We start from the raw sequence: 18266 nt of genomic DNA on the forward strand, positions 1-18266 counted from the left end.
AGGAGTCATCCAGTTCAGTCCCCACTCAGTGGTACACTTCACCTGGTAGCCATTTTGTGACAGAGACTACAATGTGTTCCACTCCTAATTTCTATCAACGTTCTTAAAGATTTGGAAACTTTAATCTGTTGGACATCAGTCAGTGAAGGCATGAAGCCGAGAACAAAAGGCCCTTTTCCACGGCCGGATTCTCTGCAGCCCTTGTTTCAGAACAGTGTTTGTTTTCCCTTCAGTGTTGAAACTCAGACAAATGGGAATGGTAGTTTTATGGATGGACGTGATTCTCTTGGGGTTACAGCAGAGATGGAGAGCCATGGCCCCTTGATGACTTGTGGACTTAAACTGCCAGAATTCCCGAGTTAGCATAGTTGGCTCAGTAATTCTGGGAGTTGATGTTCACAAGTCTTAAAACGGCCATTGTTCCCCACCCCGGGTTGGATGGAAGGCCCTTTTAGCCTCCATATATTCCTGTCGGGGATGAGAGAAACACCACTACAAGACTGCTATTTGTAGAGGGCCTCCCTTTCCTCTAATAGCATGTTTTTCTTAGGACAATTTTCACCTCCAAATTACAGCAGCTTCCTTTTTCATGGCGTAAGAAGCTCACTACCAAGAACTGCTTTGAGTAAAGATGCCTAAATGCCCGTGGTTCTTTTGCTTTGTTTTGTTTGAAGTGGTACAACATAGTCCTGGGTGTCATTGATACAAGTAGCTATCATGATTGAAGCTGGTTTTCAAATAAGAGACTTCGAGTTTATATATTTCCATTGTTCTGTTTTCTTTCAGGCGTTAGCTCGAGGCATTGATTCATTGTCACTTAGTTCATTTGAATTGTCACCTGTGGCCATGAAAAACTTCAAAGAACAAAGGAATCAAAGAAGGAAAAAGAAGTCCTTGGGGACAGAAGATGAGACGGAAGATCAAGAGCCTGATTCAGATGATGGCCAGCGAAGGGCGGTTAGTGTTGGCACTAAAACGTTAATCAAAGGAATGTCATAACTGTTTTGTGAAGAGCTCAGCATTTTTTTTCACAGGGATGTAGCTATTACCTAGATTAATACACAGATAGTGCTCAATTTACGACCTGAAGTGAGCCCAAAATTTTCATTGGTAAGCAAGACAGTTGTTAAGTAAGTTGCACCCTATCTTATGAACTTTCTGGCCGCTGTTGTTAAGCAAATTACTACGATTGCTAAGCGAACCATGAGGCTGTTAAAGCAAAACTGGCTTCCTCCATTGGCTTTGCTTGTTGGAAACCAGCTGGGAAACTTAGAAATGGTGATCACATGACCTCAGGGCACTACAACTGTCATAAGTACACGCCACTTGCCAAGCACCCGAATTTTTATCAAATGACCATGGGGATACTGCAATGGTCATAATGTGAAAAATGTTCATAAGTCACTCTTTTCACTGCTGTCATAACTTTGATGCTTAAACAAGTAGTTGTAAGTTGAGCACTATCTGTACTTCGATATTCTAGGTCTTGCCTGGAATTATTTCAAGTCTCTTAATTTAACTACTACAACTTATTTATTTGTTGACTTGTATGAGGCTTTATTTCTTGAACAGTTGCTAAAGGTCAAACACAACAGTTCCTGGGACCAGAAAAAAATCATAGATTGGGGTGAGCATTTTGATGCTCTTATGGACCCGTTTCCTCTTCCCCATTATGGATGATTGCCCTTTTGATCTGGAACCCTTTAGAACACACTAACATTCAAGGCCGATGTGTTCAGTAGCTTAAGGATGCTAAGGGTGAGCCACATTTGAATTCGATCTTCAAAAGATGTTTTGGGTTGTACCCAGGAGGACGGACACTGGGATTATTGACCATACCCTTGGCAGTTTGAGACTCGAGTGCTGTGTGATGGGATGAGCTCCCTTTTTTGCCCAGCTCTTGTCAACCTAGCAGTTTGAAAGCATGCAAATGAAAGTAGATAAATAGCTTCCATTTTGATGGGAAGGGAACAGTATTCTGTGAGTTTTGGTGTATAGTCCTGCTGGCCACATGACCACAGAAGCATCTTTGGATAATTCTGGCTTCTTGGCTAAGAAACAGAGGTGAGCATCATCCCCTAGAAATGGACACAACTAGACAGGGAAAACCTTTATTTTTACTTTTTAGGGTACGTTGTTGTTATGTGGCTTGGAATGGGTGCAAGTTTGATTCTGGGCCCAATTCAAGGTGTTGGTTATTAACTCTAAAGCCGTACATGGCCTGCCATGAGTCCAGGGTGCCTGAGGAGCTGTCTCACTCCAATGGGATTGGCCTGCCCTACTCACTCCAGCAGAAGGGCTCTGCTATGCAACCCATCTGTTAAGGAATTCTGGGGTCAAGAAGAAGAGATTTTTCTGCTGTGGCCCCAAACCTATGGAACACTCTGTCACTACAAGAGTGATAGTTCCTTCAACTCTTTTGTCCTTCATGGAGCTGTGATGGTGCATTGGTTAGAAAGCAGTACTGCGTGCTACTTCGGCTGACTGCTGGCTGCCAGCAGTTTGGCAGTTCGAATCTCACGAGGCTGAAGGTTGACTCAGCCTTCCATTCTCCCGAGGTTGGTAAAATGAAGACCCTGATTGTTGGGGGCAAGAGGCTGACATTTGTAACTGTCAGAGAAGGCTGTAAAGCACTGTGAAGCGGTATATAAGTCTAAGTGTTATTGCTAATGCTTCTGGAAGAGTATCAAAATTTGGTTTTGTCAGTTGGCTTAGGGCCTTAAAGCATTGGCAGGATAAGAAGATCTTGTCCCTGCCTGTCTTTTTCTGTATAGTTTTTAAAAAATTTAACTGTTTTTTTATTGATCATTTTTCTTTTTGTAAACCACCCAATGTCCCAAAGAGGCAAAAGTAATTGCACTACTCAGGTGATCCTGAGGACACAGATAAGTCTCTAAGTAGCCTCAACAACTCTCTGAAAGAATGCAAATGACCGGCTGTCTGCAAGGACTGCAAATCCTTCCATTCCCCATCATCCAGTCAGAGCTTGAAGAAGCTTCTTGGATGAGAAGCAAAATGTCTTCAAAGAAAAACAAAAAAAGTCCAGTTGCCTCTTGAAAAAGCACCTTTGGGATACCTATGACCTGGATGACTGAAAATCTCCATAGACATCAAGCTACCCGATGATGCCTTATTGGTGAGATGGGCAGCATACTGTAATAGCAATAGTAGACTTATATACCCACCTCATAGTGTTTTATAGCATTCTCTGGGCGGTTTACAATGTAGAAGCATTATTTGCATATGGTGCCCAACAATCTGGGTCCTCAATTTACTGACCTTGGAAAGATGGAAGGCTGAGTCAGCCCCGAGCCTCGTCAGTATTGAATTCCACAGTAGGCGGAGTTAGCCTGCAATACTGCACTTTAACCACTGTGCCACCAAGGCTCCTGGGATATGTGTTTAATAAATAAATAAAAGCATATATTTTTCATGCAATATTTTAAAGCGGGTACATTCCTATTCGAAGTTTGAACAACGGTTGTGGAGGAAAGAAGTAGTTGTTTTAAGTAGTCACAGACAGTTGGTCCCAGATCGCTTCTAGGATTAAAACAGAACTAACCTCTTTTCTATAGTATTTTCATTGGGACCTTTTCTCTTTCTGGAAGGGCAAACTGAAAACTTCTCAGAATTGATGTAAGATGAAATAAATAACTGATCCTTAATTGTTAAACAATCTTAGTGTTATTTGGCAAGTTGTATGCGAAGTATAGATGCTGAAGTGGTAAATTACTCAAGATAACTACACCAATCTTAAACTGCTCCTGCATGAGTGACGTTCAAATGAATTTTTATTTCTTTCTATTCTTTTTGTGGGTATTTTATTATTGTTATTTAATTGAATTAATCTTACAGTCTTACTAATTGCAAGATTGTTCATGCGGAAATGATTTAATGAGTTGGTCTGTTTTGAATGGATTTTGTCATGGAAAATAATAAAAAAATAAAAAAAAAATATGCCAGGCTAGATGTGAAATGAAGCAACATCTTTCTTGGTGTTCAGCAGATGAGTTGTCTTTTCATTTTGCGTGTATGCATTTGTCATCCACTTACATACAAGCATCAAAGCACTTAAAACATTTTTGAGAAGGCTGGGCCAAAATCTGTTTAATTATCAGGATAAAATTAATCAATTTCATTATTGTTTTATGGAAATGGCTTTTCTCTGATTAACAACTGAATTTCAGCCCCTATTCTATTCTCTTTTTATTTCTACTCTGATCATGGCATTAGATCATGGCAAAATTCACTTTGCTGTTATGGCCATGGGAATATTTTAAATAGCAAATTTCTGCAAATATGGAGAAAAGACTGCTGGTGGCATCTATGCATCAACTCATTCATATTTATGGGTGTCTTTCTCTTTGTGTGTGTACGTGCCTGTGTTGCAGAAGTTTTCATATCCATCAGTTGTTAATTTCTTCTAGATATTACTCTGATTGTGGGAGATCCCATGTCTCTGTGTGTACAGTTCATTGGTTAACATTTTTTGATTTGGAAAAATTAGGAGTAATCCAATGGCATGGGTCTAGGAGGGCTTGTGTCAAGGGCAAGCAATCGGAGCCACTTGTGAATAGCCTAACTCAGTAATATTATTACTTATTCCCTGTGTTGCAAGAATCTCACTAAATCCCTTGCCTTTCCCTGGGAATGACCAGACAAGCTTTGTGGAGGTTGGGTCACTACCAACTGCACAATGATTCCAAGCTAGGTCCCCTCTTGACACCTCCTTCCAGCCTAGCTGGCAGCTCCCCAATATCTCACCTCATGAAGGATGTAATTTATTAAGGAATTAATCTTCTTGAATCCATCTTGATGTTGGCATTACTAATGGAGAATTGGGCTGGGTTTTTGCTTCGAAATATTTTCTGAGGGATTTGGGGCAGCAGTGGGAAATTGTGTTAACCAAATGCACTTATGGTAGAGATTATAGCTGGAAACCAAGTAGGTGCAATGAGCAGGTGGTCTTCCAGGTGCCAATGTAGTGGCAGGCAAATTGTGCAGAGCAGAGGGAAGTCCCATCCCATCTGTCTCCAATCGCTTTTCCAAAATAATATCTCATGAATGTATGTGGAGAGATTTGCTATTTGATGGAACTTGACACCTTCTTAGCATCCAATAAACGGATTATTAAATTGATTCCTTTCTATTCCTCTTCCTCCCTTCCCCTCCCCTCTCACTGGCCTTTTCCACTTTCTCTGAATCCTTCAAGGCTCTCCTGGGTTTTACTTCAGGCTCTTTGGAAAATTCGGTGAAACGTAAGACCAGCCATGGAAGCGTCTTCAGTTTCCGGCTACGCAGCAGGGAAATAGGTTCAGAGGCAGAGTTTGCTGATGATGATATTAGCACAGTCGGGGACAGTGAAATTCAACATGGCTCACTGCTAATTCTGAGGAACGGGAGACGGATGAGTGCACAGAGTCAAGGGATTTATAGCTCTCCGATTTACACCTATAGCAGCAAAAGGAACAGTTCGGTGGATTGCAACGGAGTAGTGTCTCTGATTGGGGGTGGAGAAAGCTTGGATCCAACTACTACAACCGATGTGCTGTTGCCACCACTTATGGCAGAGAAATATGGAACAGCTGACACGGTGGGTCTACTTTTATTCTTGCCTTGCCTTTTGGATTTCCTTTGTCAGCTGCCAAGCTTATATAGCCCACCAACTAACCATATACTGTGACTTACAGAAGCTTGACAGACAGACAGATCAACACAAGAAGACATGTGGTAAAAATAGAATATTTACAGAGCCTCAGTGAGGATATTTATATATAGCCCATGGCTGATGGGCTGAGTGAGGCTTGCTAGATCATGAGTTTATTGAAGAGATACTTCTACTGGTTACTGGGGATCTGGATTTTCAAAAAAATCTATCCATTTTCTCTCCATAGGTTGCATGCAAACATCACGTCCTAACATTGCAACCCAGATCCTTAATCATTTTTAAGATTTGGGTTAAGATTCAGAGGTCAGGGAATGCTAGGAATCAGCAGGCAAAACATAAACAAGGGTGGATTCATTTGTTCTGCGGTAAAGGTAGTCCTCAGCTTATAACAGTTCATTTAGTGATCATTTAGAGTTACAACAGCATTGGAGAAAAAAGAAAGATTTATTATTGTTTTTCACACTTAGGACAATTGCAGCATCCCCATGGTTATGTGGTCAAAATTCAGGCACTTGGCAACTGGCATGCATTTATGATAGTTGCACTGCCTTGAGGTCATGTGATCCCCACTGAAAACCGTCCCAGCCGGCTTCTGCCAGGCAAAGTTAATAGGAGAAGCCTGATTAAGGACCACATGATTCATTTAACAACTGCAGTGATTGACTTAGCAACTGTCACAAAAAAGGTAATAAAATGGGGCGAAACAACTGTCTTAATTAGCAGTAGAAATTTTGGACTGAATTGTGGTCATAAGTTGAGGACTACCTGTACTTTTTAATAGTCTTTCCTTTATACTCAGAACTTGCTGTTGCCACTAGGTTGGTTGTCTCACCTTTAGTTGATGTTGCTCTGGTTTAACTTTTCTGGAGACTGAAGAAAGACAGTGTAGCATAATGGTGAAAGTATTGGATTGACCCATGTTTTAGTCCATCCTGAAGGACAGCTCCTCAGAGGGTAACATCATGGTATGTCAGCCCAACATAACTTTCTGGGTGCAAATAAAGGAGAATATCTGCAGCTCAGGGTCCTTGGTGCTCTCCGAGCTTGGGTTGTTTTCTTTCATTACCCAAACTAGGTAACATCATCAGTTGCTAGAAAGGAATGGTGTTTGCTCTCAGTTTATATTCCCGTGGCTTAACCTGTCCTGAATATAAATAGAAAGCAAACCCCACTCCCTACTAGTACTGATGATGTTACCTAGTTTGGGTAATGAAATGTCTGCAAGAAAACAAACAAGCTTAGTGAGCACCAAGGATCCCTCATACCTTTCTGGGTTCTTGTGGGGAAAAAATAGGAGGATAGATACATAACTAAATATGTCCAGAGCTCCAGGACTTGATTCCATGTTTCCTCTGACCTTAGATGCCTAAATTGTTTCTCTGGTCTTGATTTGTGGTTGTTGTTTACATTTCAACTATCCCTACTTATAATTCAGTGCGGATTTGCTAGTACAGCAGAATTAAATATTCCTGAAAGCTGAAACAATGAATCATAGCTATATTATTATGAAGGGAAAGCCCATGAACAGACACAATAATAGAATGTAAAAGAGATGTAAAATAGAATGTGACATGTGTTGGCATTACAACTGGCTAACAATCTTCATGTTCCCATGATTCTATTTGATTTAATTCCATGGAAATACGCTCAGTTGAGTATAGATGTGCAATCTAATACAACACAAACCTATTTTATATACTATTTTATCATGGAATAATCCATAAAAGAGGAAATTACTGATACGTGATTACAGACAGATAACCAGGAGGGGATGTGTAATTACTTAGAAGTTCTGCTGGGATTCTGAAGTGTTTGTTCTCTGTTAGGATTCTTTGGAAGTTTTAACCTCATTTGAAGGGAACGATGTGCCTTAAGCCAAATGAAAGACCATGTCTTACAGAAAACCTACTTTCTCAATGAACTGGGCCATTAGAAGCAACATAGGCATGAAGAGACTAAACCAGTGTTTCTGAAGCTCAGCAAATTTGAGCTGCATGGATTTCAACTCCTAGAATTCCCCAGCCAGCTGTGTTGGCTGGGGAATTCTAAGAGCTGAAGTCCACACAGTGTTAAGTAGCTGAAGTTGAGAAATACTGGACTAGAGGACAGATCATATCTTGATGATGCTTGAAACCTGTTGCTGTCTTTGAAAGGATGAGCCAATACACTGTGGAACTGGCTTGAAAGAAACTGACTTAAAAGACCTGAAATGATCTCAGTGACACCTGACGTCTGCTGGCTATCATCTACTGACCAGTTGTTCTCCAGAACATATGGGATTGTGCAAGTGGTAATGTAGTACAGGTAGTCTTCGATTTACAGCAGTTCATTTAGTGACTGCTCAAAGTTACAACAGCACTGAAAAACTTATGACCATTTATCACACTTATGACTGTTGCAGCATCCCCATGGTCATGTGATCAAAATTCACATTGACAAGTATTTGTGATGGTTGCAATGTCCTGAGCTCTTGGGATCCCCTTTTATGATCTTCTGATAAGCAAGCTCAGTGGGGAAGCCTGATACTAACTTAACAACAGCAACAATTTACTTAACAACTGTGGCAAGAATGCTCCTAAAATGGGGAAAAACTCACTTAACAACTGTCTTGCTTAACAACATAAATATGGGATCAATATGGTTGTAAGTTGAGGAGTAATTGTGTATCTGGAGGATACCAAGTAGGAAGGAAAATGTTAAAATTGGTACTAGCCAGTACTACAGCCTATGGGTTGACTTTCCTTCACAGACTTCAGTTTGTCTGGCCAGGTTGCAAAAAGGACAATGGATGGATGAAATTTACAGGTTTTGTAGCCAATACACAGATCCTAGGTGCAGTACACCAACATAAAAATTCGGAGGGAAAAAATAGAGTTAATAATGTTTCCTTCAAAGATGTGGATGTATAAATTGTGATTTATCAAAACATAGTGGGTAAGAAGATGCTGATTTTACAGCACTGCCCGATATCTTCTACTCAGCCTGCAAAGGAGCGTATAGCTGATGACTAATATTCTATTAATATGTATATTTATTAACATGTTCATTGGACCACATTAGGAGAATACCAGCAGCTTAATGGCAAGCAGAGTCACCCTTCAGTTTAACTCATATACTGCTGTTGTTTCTCCAAGCAAGGTTCTTACTTCCCACTTCAATCAGCAGGAGTTGAAACCTTCAGCATTAGCAAAATGGATATTGGTTTAAATCCTTTGGAAGCTGCTGAGAATATTATCCCCAATTCTTGAGTGGTGTGTAAATTCACACAAAAATAGCTAATGTAAATGGTGCTAATTATGGCTTCTCCTCAATTAAAATTGTCTTCAGAGAGAATGCCTACACTAGATCCCATATCAGAGATGTAGTGGCCAAAGTATCACAGATGTTATTGTCGGGTGAGAACAACCAGATTCACATTTCAGAGTTCAATTAGCTACTTTAATTGCTCAGGCCTATTTCACAGGAATCTTCCCAGAATGGCAGTCTTTACCTGGGCCATACTGCTTTAGGTTCAATGGCATTCAACAGGGGTCAGATCTTTCCCTCTTGTGCCTACATAAAGATTCCAGACGAATTGCCCTCTTGACTCTTCCCCCTGGCTCAGCCAATCTTTCTCTGACAGTTATATTCCAGTTTTGTATAATATTATACATTGTAATTTTCCTGCGGTGGGCTAAGCAGTCTTCCCTTGGATGTGTCTTGTTGCTCCATCTTCCAAAATCACTCCCACATACCACTATTCCCTGCCAACAGAGGGTCCCTTATCTGAGTTCTTTCTCCAAACACCATTATTGGAATTGACTACAGAGAGCCACTCAACATCCTGTCATTCCTTCTGAATCCTCATGCCTGGTTAATTTTATTTGTTTGTATCCTGCCTTGATTATTTTTTACAACTAGCTCAAGACTGAATACATACCTTCCTCCTCTATTTTCCCCAGAACAAACACTTTGTGAGGTAAGTTGAGCTATTGAGAGTGACTAGCTCAAAGTCACCCAGTCACCTTTCATAATAAGGTGAGGCTAAAACACATGATCTCCTAGCGATTGGCCCAAAGTCATCCAGCAGGTTTTCATGCCTAATGAAGGATTGGAACTCACTCCTTCCTAGTGATTGGCCCAATGTCATCCAGTCAGCATTTGTACTAAGGCAGGATTAGAACTCAAGGTCTTCTGGTGATTGGCCCAAAGTCATCCAACTGACTTTCATGCCAAAGGTGGGAATTGAAACTCCCATTTTCTAAACTGGTAAATCAATGGTATTGAAAGCCACCGAGAGAACCTAACGAACCAGGATGGTATTCTGGCTCCACCAGGTCATCCACAAACTTTGGTGGGTTTTTGGAATTTCAACATGAACTGCTTAGATTATTTTGGCACAGATAGCTCTCTGTATTACCTTCCTCAAGCTATGTGTCTAAAAAGAGGTGTTGTTTTTTTTTTAATTCCCGTTCAAAGTATTTTGGTGCAAATTGCATAGGGATCAATTGTTCTATAAATATGTAAGCAAAAAAAATACTACAAATGGATTTTATCTTAACATGCCAATCTTTAGTGCCACTTCCAGCAACATGAAGCCAATAGCTGTTTACATACGTTTAATACTTTATGAAACTATAATATTAATAAAACTTTAAAACTAGCATAAAATACAATACATTAATATAATAATGCAGATAACAGTGACAATCACCAAAGCTTTTACTACCAATATTTATGAAAAGTTGTGCTAATAATGTAGTCATCAGAAGATAAACATCAAGCTGAATTCAAGTCAATTCTTTTTTTCTAAGTTAATATTGAGTAGTAATATCTGTCTCACACTTTTAACTTTTTTTAAAGGAAAATAATTTTTTAAAACAATCTGCATCGAATTGTAGTTTGCAACTTTCCCTTGACAAGTTTTGAATTAAACATCTCCCACAGTACATCATTTTTAATATAAATCTATGGCAAGCCTTCTTAAAACCATACTTACTAAGCGCAGGTGCTTTTTACCATGAAGTTTTCTGATGTAAGCTTTTTTTCTGCCTTTGCATAATGATCATACATATAAATTCATCACGCATTGCCATTACATAAATTATGGGGAAAATTTTCAGCAGCTGCCTTATCGTCTCTTCAGTCTTATTCTATGTAATGTTAACAATATCTTTTAAAAATTCACAGTATTTTGTTGAGAGTCACCTTTGAAAACCTCTTTGATTTTATGAGTTCATTATAATTTTATAAATCTTATTACTTGCATACATTTCAAAATGCAATGTCCCCTCTTGAATTCTGTTGTCTGGTGAGTGTGAGAAAGAACAGAAGTGCTTTTTCCAGTTCATCCTGCCTGTTTTAGTTTCCTTAGCATATATTGGTCACTGCTTCATTTTGAAAGTGGGAAATTGGTAGCTGCCATTTTGATTTCTGATCCTTCTGGTAACTGGTTGTTTTTGCACATGCGAGGGAAAAGTCATACCTTACATCCATCAACAAATGAGGATAGACACTAGAAAAGAATGCTCATTTATTAACAATGGTGTTTGTTTCAGAACAAATGAAAAAATTGAAGAGTTGATTTATTGTGGGGGGATTTCCTCACAAATTTAAGGTTTCGTGTCCCTTCTCCACCTGCAATGAACAGAAGAAATGAGAAGTGTGCTGTAAATTAGTGCAGAGGTCCCAACCTCCAGGCCGCAGACCGGAGCTGGACCATGGCCTATTAGGAACCAGTCTCCACAAGTTTCATCTGCATGTGTGTGGAATCTAAGTAGCACACAAAAGCATTCCTCGCCGCCCCGCTGTAGAAAAATTGTTTTCCCTGAAACCAGTCACCTGGTTTCAAAATAAGTTTGGAGGGGGGCACTGAATTAGAGGTAAACATCAGTACAGATGCTTAATTCACCTCTGACATTTATTAATAAGAGGTTTAGTGGTTAAAGAATCAGGCTAGAAACCAGGAGGCTGTGAGTTCTAGTCTTACCCTAGGTATGAAAGCCGGTTGGGGTACTTTGGGGGCGATCACCAGGAGACAGTGAGTTCCAGTCCCACCTTAGGCGTGAAAGCCGACCAGGAGACTTTGAGTTACTTACTTAGTCACAGTCCACATCACAGGTTTATTGTTGTAAGGAAGATAGGAAGAAGTATTAGGTATGTTCGCCGTGATGAGTTATTTGTAAAAAATAAAAGCAGGATGCAAATAAATAAATAAACAAATAAAATTACTTAATGCCCACCTCTGATCTAATGGAGAACTGAGTCATATTCACGGAAAGATCTTTTGGATTTAGAAACATGTGTTTGTCGTAATAAAGAGTATTCTATACTTGACCCTTTGGAATTTGTTAAAATGGACAGTCTATGATCAATTTAATTCAGTGTGAAATATGAGCCAAGTGAAGTTTTCTATATAACTTTGGAGCTGTGCATTCTTTCTTTCTTTTTACTCTGTCAGTTGGTACACAACTTTCTTTCCACATAATTTATGCTTGGGTGGCATTGTGCCAGCAGCCTTTTCATCAGAGGAAATGTCTTCCAGAGTAGATTTATGTTAACAGTTCAGCCATCTTAGACACATCCGGCGTATCTCCTATTCTGCAAAACACAACCTTTGCCTGCCATAGATCCACTCCTACAATTACTACACCTGCTAGCATCTATGTGTCATTTAGAAACATCAGCAGGGACAGACTTTGGAAAAACAAAGACCTCTTGCTTGCCAAAAGTGCTAGATGAATGTATTCAATAGGCACCACAGAGAGCTCTTAACTACCACAAGAGAACAAAAGCTGAGTTAACTTTAGCAAGTGTGAACTCTTTCCTAATGACTTCCAGGGGTTGGGTGGTGATGGGGAGGACAACCTAGATTTGCCCATTACAGCCAACAGAACTATTTATAGGTAGTCCTCAACTTATGGCCAGAGTTGAGCCAAACATTTATGTTGCTGAGCAAGACAGCTGTTAAGTGAAATTTGCCCCATTTTATATAATGTTTCTTGCCACAATCATTAAGTGAATCACTGAAATGGTTAAATTAGTAACACGGCTGCTAAGTGAATCTGCCTTCCCCGTTGACTTTGCTTCTCAGAAGTTCATAAATGGTGATGACCATTTATGACATGACCCCAGGACATTGCAACCATCACAAATGTGAGCTAGTTGCCAAGTGCCTGAATTTTCCTTCTTTGTGAATTGGGCAGCGTGTGGTAAGAAATTGAGATAGAGTAGTGAATGAGGGCTACCACCGACCAGTCTCAGGAACTTACCAGGCTACAACCTGTGCTTCTCGTGTCCTCCAAGCTGAAGTTCTGGCTATTATTTCTAGGCTGCTGATGAATGATATATCCCAACAACCAGGGGGGAGAATAATAGCAATAGCACTTAGACTTATATACCGCTTTACAGCCCTCTCTAAGCAGTTTATAGAGCCAGCCTCTTGCCCCCAACAATGTGGGTCCTCATTTTACCCACCTTGGAAGGAAGACTGAGTCGACCTTGAGCTTGGTGAGATTCGATCTGCCAAATTGCAGGCAGCCGGCAGTCAGCAGAAGTAGCTTGCAGTACTGCACTCTAACCACTGCGCCACCGAGGCTCTGTCTGTTTATTAATTATGGATCGCTGCTCATTTCCCCTTCCATCACAACTAGCTAATAATCTTTTTGCTTTGAGGAAACCGTGCATACCAGATACTTCACTTCTTTGAAAATGCTGTAGGTGTTGGAATAAAGGAAAACCAATGAAAAAAATAAAAATCGTGTTCAAGGACACAAGATATGCATTATTTGGCTTACACGAGCTATTCATGGGTATGTTTCTTGACCTAGACCTCCCTTTCTGAAGACTTGAACAAGAGGCAGCTTTTATCACCCCACCGCCTTTCTATGGAGCATTCTGAGGAGCACTTCCAAAGGCAACGTGCTGTCAGTGCTGTTAGCATCATCACCAGCGCCCTGGAAGGTAAGACTTCCCTCTGATACTCTACCTCAGGGGTGTCAAACTCAAGGCCCATGGGGCAAATCCTGCCCATGGGGTGCTTAGATCTGGCCCGCGGGGCTGCCCTGGAAACAGCAAAGGACTGGTCCGTGATGCTTCTGCCAGAGAAAACGGAGCTCGGAAGGGCTGTGGGAGGGCAAGCTCTGTTTTCGGTTGTGACGGCCTCCTGCAACCCCTCTGCCAGTAAAAATGGAGTTTGGGAAAACGGGCTCCCGAGCTCTGTTTTCAGCTGCAAGGGCCTTCTGCAGGAGGCTGTCGCAGCCGAAAACAGAGCTCGGGAGCCTGTTTTCGCTGGCAGAATGCTTGGGCTACTACAGGTGTCCCCAACACGAGTGACATTGAGCTGGTCATGCCCACTCTGGCCATCCAAGGTCAAACACAACTCTGATGCAGCCTTCAATGAATTTGACACTCCTGCCCTACGTAGAACAGGGGTTCTCCAATCTGGACAAGCTTTAAGACTTAACTCCCAGAATTCCCCAGCTATTGTGGCAGACTGGGGAATTCTGTGAGTTTGTCCTCAAGTCCTAAAGTTGCTAAGTTTAGAGACCCCTGAACTAGAATATGAGAAATATCATGATATAGGCAGTTCTTGACTTAAGACAGTTTGTTTAGCGACCATTGAAAGATACAATGGCCTCGGAAAAAGTGATTTATGATCTGTATTCACAATTACAATTATTGCACTGCTCTCCAAGGTCTTTATGTAATTGTAATCTAAGCACTTGGCAGTTGGCTCGCATTTATGACAGATTACAGTATCCTGCGGTCACATGATCATGAATTGTGACTTTTTTTTTGCTGATTTCTGGCAAAAGTTGTCCATTGGGGAGAAGCTGGTTCACTTAATGATCACATGATTCATTTAACCTACACAATGATTCTTTAATGACCATCATAAAAATGGTTATAAAATCGATTTAGGGCCACAATGACTTATAATAGAAATTCTGGTCCCACTTGTGGTCGTAAGTTGAGGATTATGTGTATAGAATAGAATATCAGGTCACGCACCACTTTGCTGATTGCTTGTTCAATGGCAGCATATTCTGTATCAGCCTTCCTCTAATCCAAGGGTCTTCAAACCTGGCAAGTTTAAGACTTGTGGACGTCAATTCCCAGAATTCCTGAACTAACATGATTGGAGGAGGAATTCTGGGAGTTGACGTCCACAAGTCTTAAAGACCCCAACTTCAAACTAACACCTTCTAGATGCATTGGGACTACAATACCCAGAATTTCTGTGCAGCATTTCTTAAGGTCTGGGGGTTGCAGTCGCAGTGCATCAGATGGATGTGGGGAATGTGTCCTAAATGAAAGCTGCTCTAAGAGATCTTTATTTAACCTTTGGGAAAGAAATGCTGCTAATCTCCTCTTAATAGGATTTTGTATTGTTTCATTCAGAAGCAACATTAGGTTAACTCCTACAAACTCAGAATTACACAGAGCAGTTGTATAAATATCAACTTAGAAGTGAGTAAGTTACATAATATGGCCAGAACGTAATCACTTATTATAGTGTGGAAATTGCCTACAAAGTGCATAGATATCATTGTTGTAGCATTCTGCACATAATTTTGGTGATGACACACAACAGCTAGATGCTCCCCTTGTCAATAATTCTCTGAATACTTTTCAGATAGTTTTGCCCTTCCTAATGTATCTCATCCACAGCTGGGTCTATCTGTTCAAAGAGTATAGTGCTCAACTTACGACCACAATTGATTTCGAAACCTCTGTTGCTAAGCAAGACAGTTTTTAAGTGAGTTTTGTCCCAGTGTATGAATTTTCCTGTCACAGTTGTTAAATGAATCGCTGTAATTGTTAAGTTAGCAACGTGTTTCTTAAATGAATCTGGCTTCCCCATTGACTTTGCTTGTTGGAAGGTTACAAAATATGATCACATGATTCTGAGACACTGCAATTGTCATAAATACATGCTCGTTCCAAAATGTTCGAAATTCCAAAATTTTGAGCGAGGACTGCTTGTATATGCTCCATTGCATACTGGAACTTCCTTTCCAGCCACAGTTTCCCTGGGGTAATTCTGTATCCGGTCTAGTTAGATGTAAAATTGGTAAAAATAAGGGCAAGAAAAGAGGGAGACATTTAGGATTGGTTCTGTGCCAAGGCTATGGAAGTTATAGCCCTCCAGATGATGCCAAATTACAGCTCTTAAGAGCCCCGTCCAATATAGCCAGTGGCAGACAATGTTAGGAATTATATTTTAGCAGTGTCTGAAGACATACAGATCTTTATTCTTTTTCTAAACCAAGACAGGACCTTCTAAACCAAGACAGCAGCTTCAATTATCACATTCTGAAAAACGTATCTTGATTCTTTTAAAATTTTATTGCTTTTTTAAATGAAAGAAGCACATCCAACTCTTTTTCAAATAGAAGATAATTAAGTAAAAGAGCAAATACAACTTTGCCATATATTTATATGAAGATGATGTAAGTCATCTTAACAGAAATTAAAAATGTAATAGTTCTACAAAGAAAGACAAAGATACAGCTAGTTCTCAGATTAGAACAACTATTGGGACCAAGATTGTTGTTACTAAGTCATGCATTTATAAAGTGCAATGTCACGTGACTGCATGGTTTAATGATAGCAATCCTGGCAGTTCTTGTCATTATCATAACTCAAAGATGCATAGACCATTAAGAAGCAAATTGTAGGAGAAGAGCAGGCAGAACTGGGGTGGGGGGAGTTAAATGAGTAATCTGTCTAGAATCATTATGTTACCATAGATATCTAAATACAATCCTCCTTGAATTGCATTGACTCTTACCTGATACCGACTATTACTGAACTTTTTTTGACTAGATTCTTGAGCAATGGATCTTCTGAACTGTAATTTAAGTTATGGTCCTGATTTGTTGCACCTGACATAAATGGCAGGAATCCCAAATACTGATCATAGGGTTTCTGTCGAGGGAGGGAGACTAGGAACGCCTAGCCTGTTGTGGGAATGTCGAAAGAGGCTGGGGAGGACCTGGGGGTTATTGCTGGTGGGAATGGGCAAATTATGAGTTTTCCTGCTGGCTTCCCCATTGAGTTTGTTTTGGGGAAGCTAGCAAGAAAGTTGCCAATGACAACCATGTGACTAAAATTGGATAATATAAGCATCTGCTACTGAATAGGTTGAAATATATGAAACCCTTTGTAAATGAATAAATAAAATCTGCTGAACGTTGCAGTAAATGCATTTATTTCCTTTCCTGCTTCCAACTATTGCTATTTACCCACCACGTGTTCTGTTCCCTTAGAGCTTGAGGAGTCTCGGCAGAAATGTCCTCCTTGCTGGAATCACTTTGCAGTAAGATTTCTCATATGGGATTGCTGCCCAATGTGGCTCTTGATCAAGGAGAAAATTAAGTTCATCATTATGGATCCTTTCAGCGACCTCACAATCACTCTCTGCATTGTGATGAACACGCTCTTCATGGCCATGGACCACTACAAGATGACCAAAGAATTTGAGGAGGTGCTCAACATTGGGAATCAGGTATGTAGGTCATGTTTCCTATGTCTTGTATCCTTCCTCCAACCGGTTGTCTCCAGGTATGCTTGGGCCATGTCTCCCAGAGTTATTTTTAATCATGCTCTGGGAATTACTATCTCAGCGCATCTGGTTTGGAAATGAATAATTCATTCCAACAGGAAGGTAAATGAAATGACATGATGGAGCAGATCAAGAGCCTATGTAACTCAGTTGCCTATATTTAAAAATGGTCAGTCATATCTTTATTATTGTCATCTCTATTCATACTACAGAGATTTATTCATTTACTTATTTATTTTTATTTATTGTTAAATGTATATGGCTGTCCATCTCACTCAGAACAACAGAGTTAAAAGGAACATTAGAGGTCTTCTAGTCCAACCTCCTGCTCAATCAGGAGACCCTTATAAGTCTGGGCAAATGACTGTCCGGTCTCTTCTTGAAAACCTCCAGTGTTGGAGCATCTACAACTTCTGGAGGCAAGTCGCTCCACTGATTGATGATTCTAACTATCAGGAAATTTCTCCTTAGTTCTAAGTTGCTTCTCTCCTTGATTAGTTTCCATCATTGCTTATTGTCCTGCCCTTCAGGTGCTTTGGACAATAGGTTGATTCAGTCCCTTTTATGTAGCCCCTCACCCCTAATTCTTCTCTTCATTGGACTAGACATACCCATTCTTGCAATGGTTCTTCATATGTTTTAGCCTCCTATGACTCTGGACAGGTAACAAGGTTTTTAAAAAAATGCAAAATAATTTTTATAATGCCACAAAAGTCATTTAAAAAGTGTTTAAAACCATGCTATTAGTTTTACGCTAGTAGCATTTATCAGTTTAAGGAATGAAAAATGGGGGAAAACGGGCCAAAATGTTGTGCCTCATGTGACGTCAGTACATCTTCATTCTGACCCATGTAGCTCCTGGTCATAAAAAGTAAAAAAAACAAAAGGATATTGCTTGCTACAAAGAGATGGTGATTTGGCTGTATAAGCTAATAACAATTGATTGCTTTATTTCCTATTAAACTTTCTTCCTGTTTTTCCTGTCCTTCACAGATGATGATGAACAGCCAAAGTTGCAAAATTGTAGCCTAATTTAAGATTTAAAAAAGT

General features: G+C 40.1%; 1 protein-coding gene across 6 annotated transcripts in view; it reads left to right on the forward strand.

Annotated features, from left to right (window-relative positions):
- The window catches only part of LOC113447963 (sodium channel protein type 5 subunit alpha-like), a 381002-nt gene that overhangs the window by 180086 nt on the left and 182650 nt on the right, over nt 1-18266 (forward strand). For all 6 annotated transcript variants that reach the window (XM_087917483.1, XM_087917477.1, XM_087917478.1 and 3 more), the window contains 4 exons: nt 787-957; nt 5213-5593; nt 13477-13609; nt 16921-17159. In XM_087917483.1, the coding sequence (XP_087773609.1) occupies nt 787-957; nt 5213-5593; nt 13477-13609; nt 16921-17159 (924 nt within the window). The remainder of the gene's footprint in view (nt 1-786; nt 958-5212; nt 5594-13476; nt 13610-16920; nt 17160-18266) is intronic.

Source organism: Pseudonaja textilis, chromosome Z, assembly GCF_049901715.1.
Source record: "Pseudonaja textilis isolate UNSWEBS1 chromosome Z, rPseTex1.2, whole genome shotgun sequence".
NCBI lineage: Eukaryota > Metazoa > Chordata > Lepidosauria > Squamata > Elapidae > Pseudonaja > Pseudonaja textilis.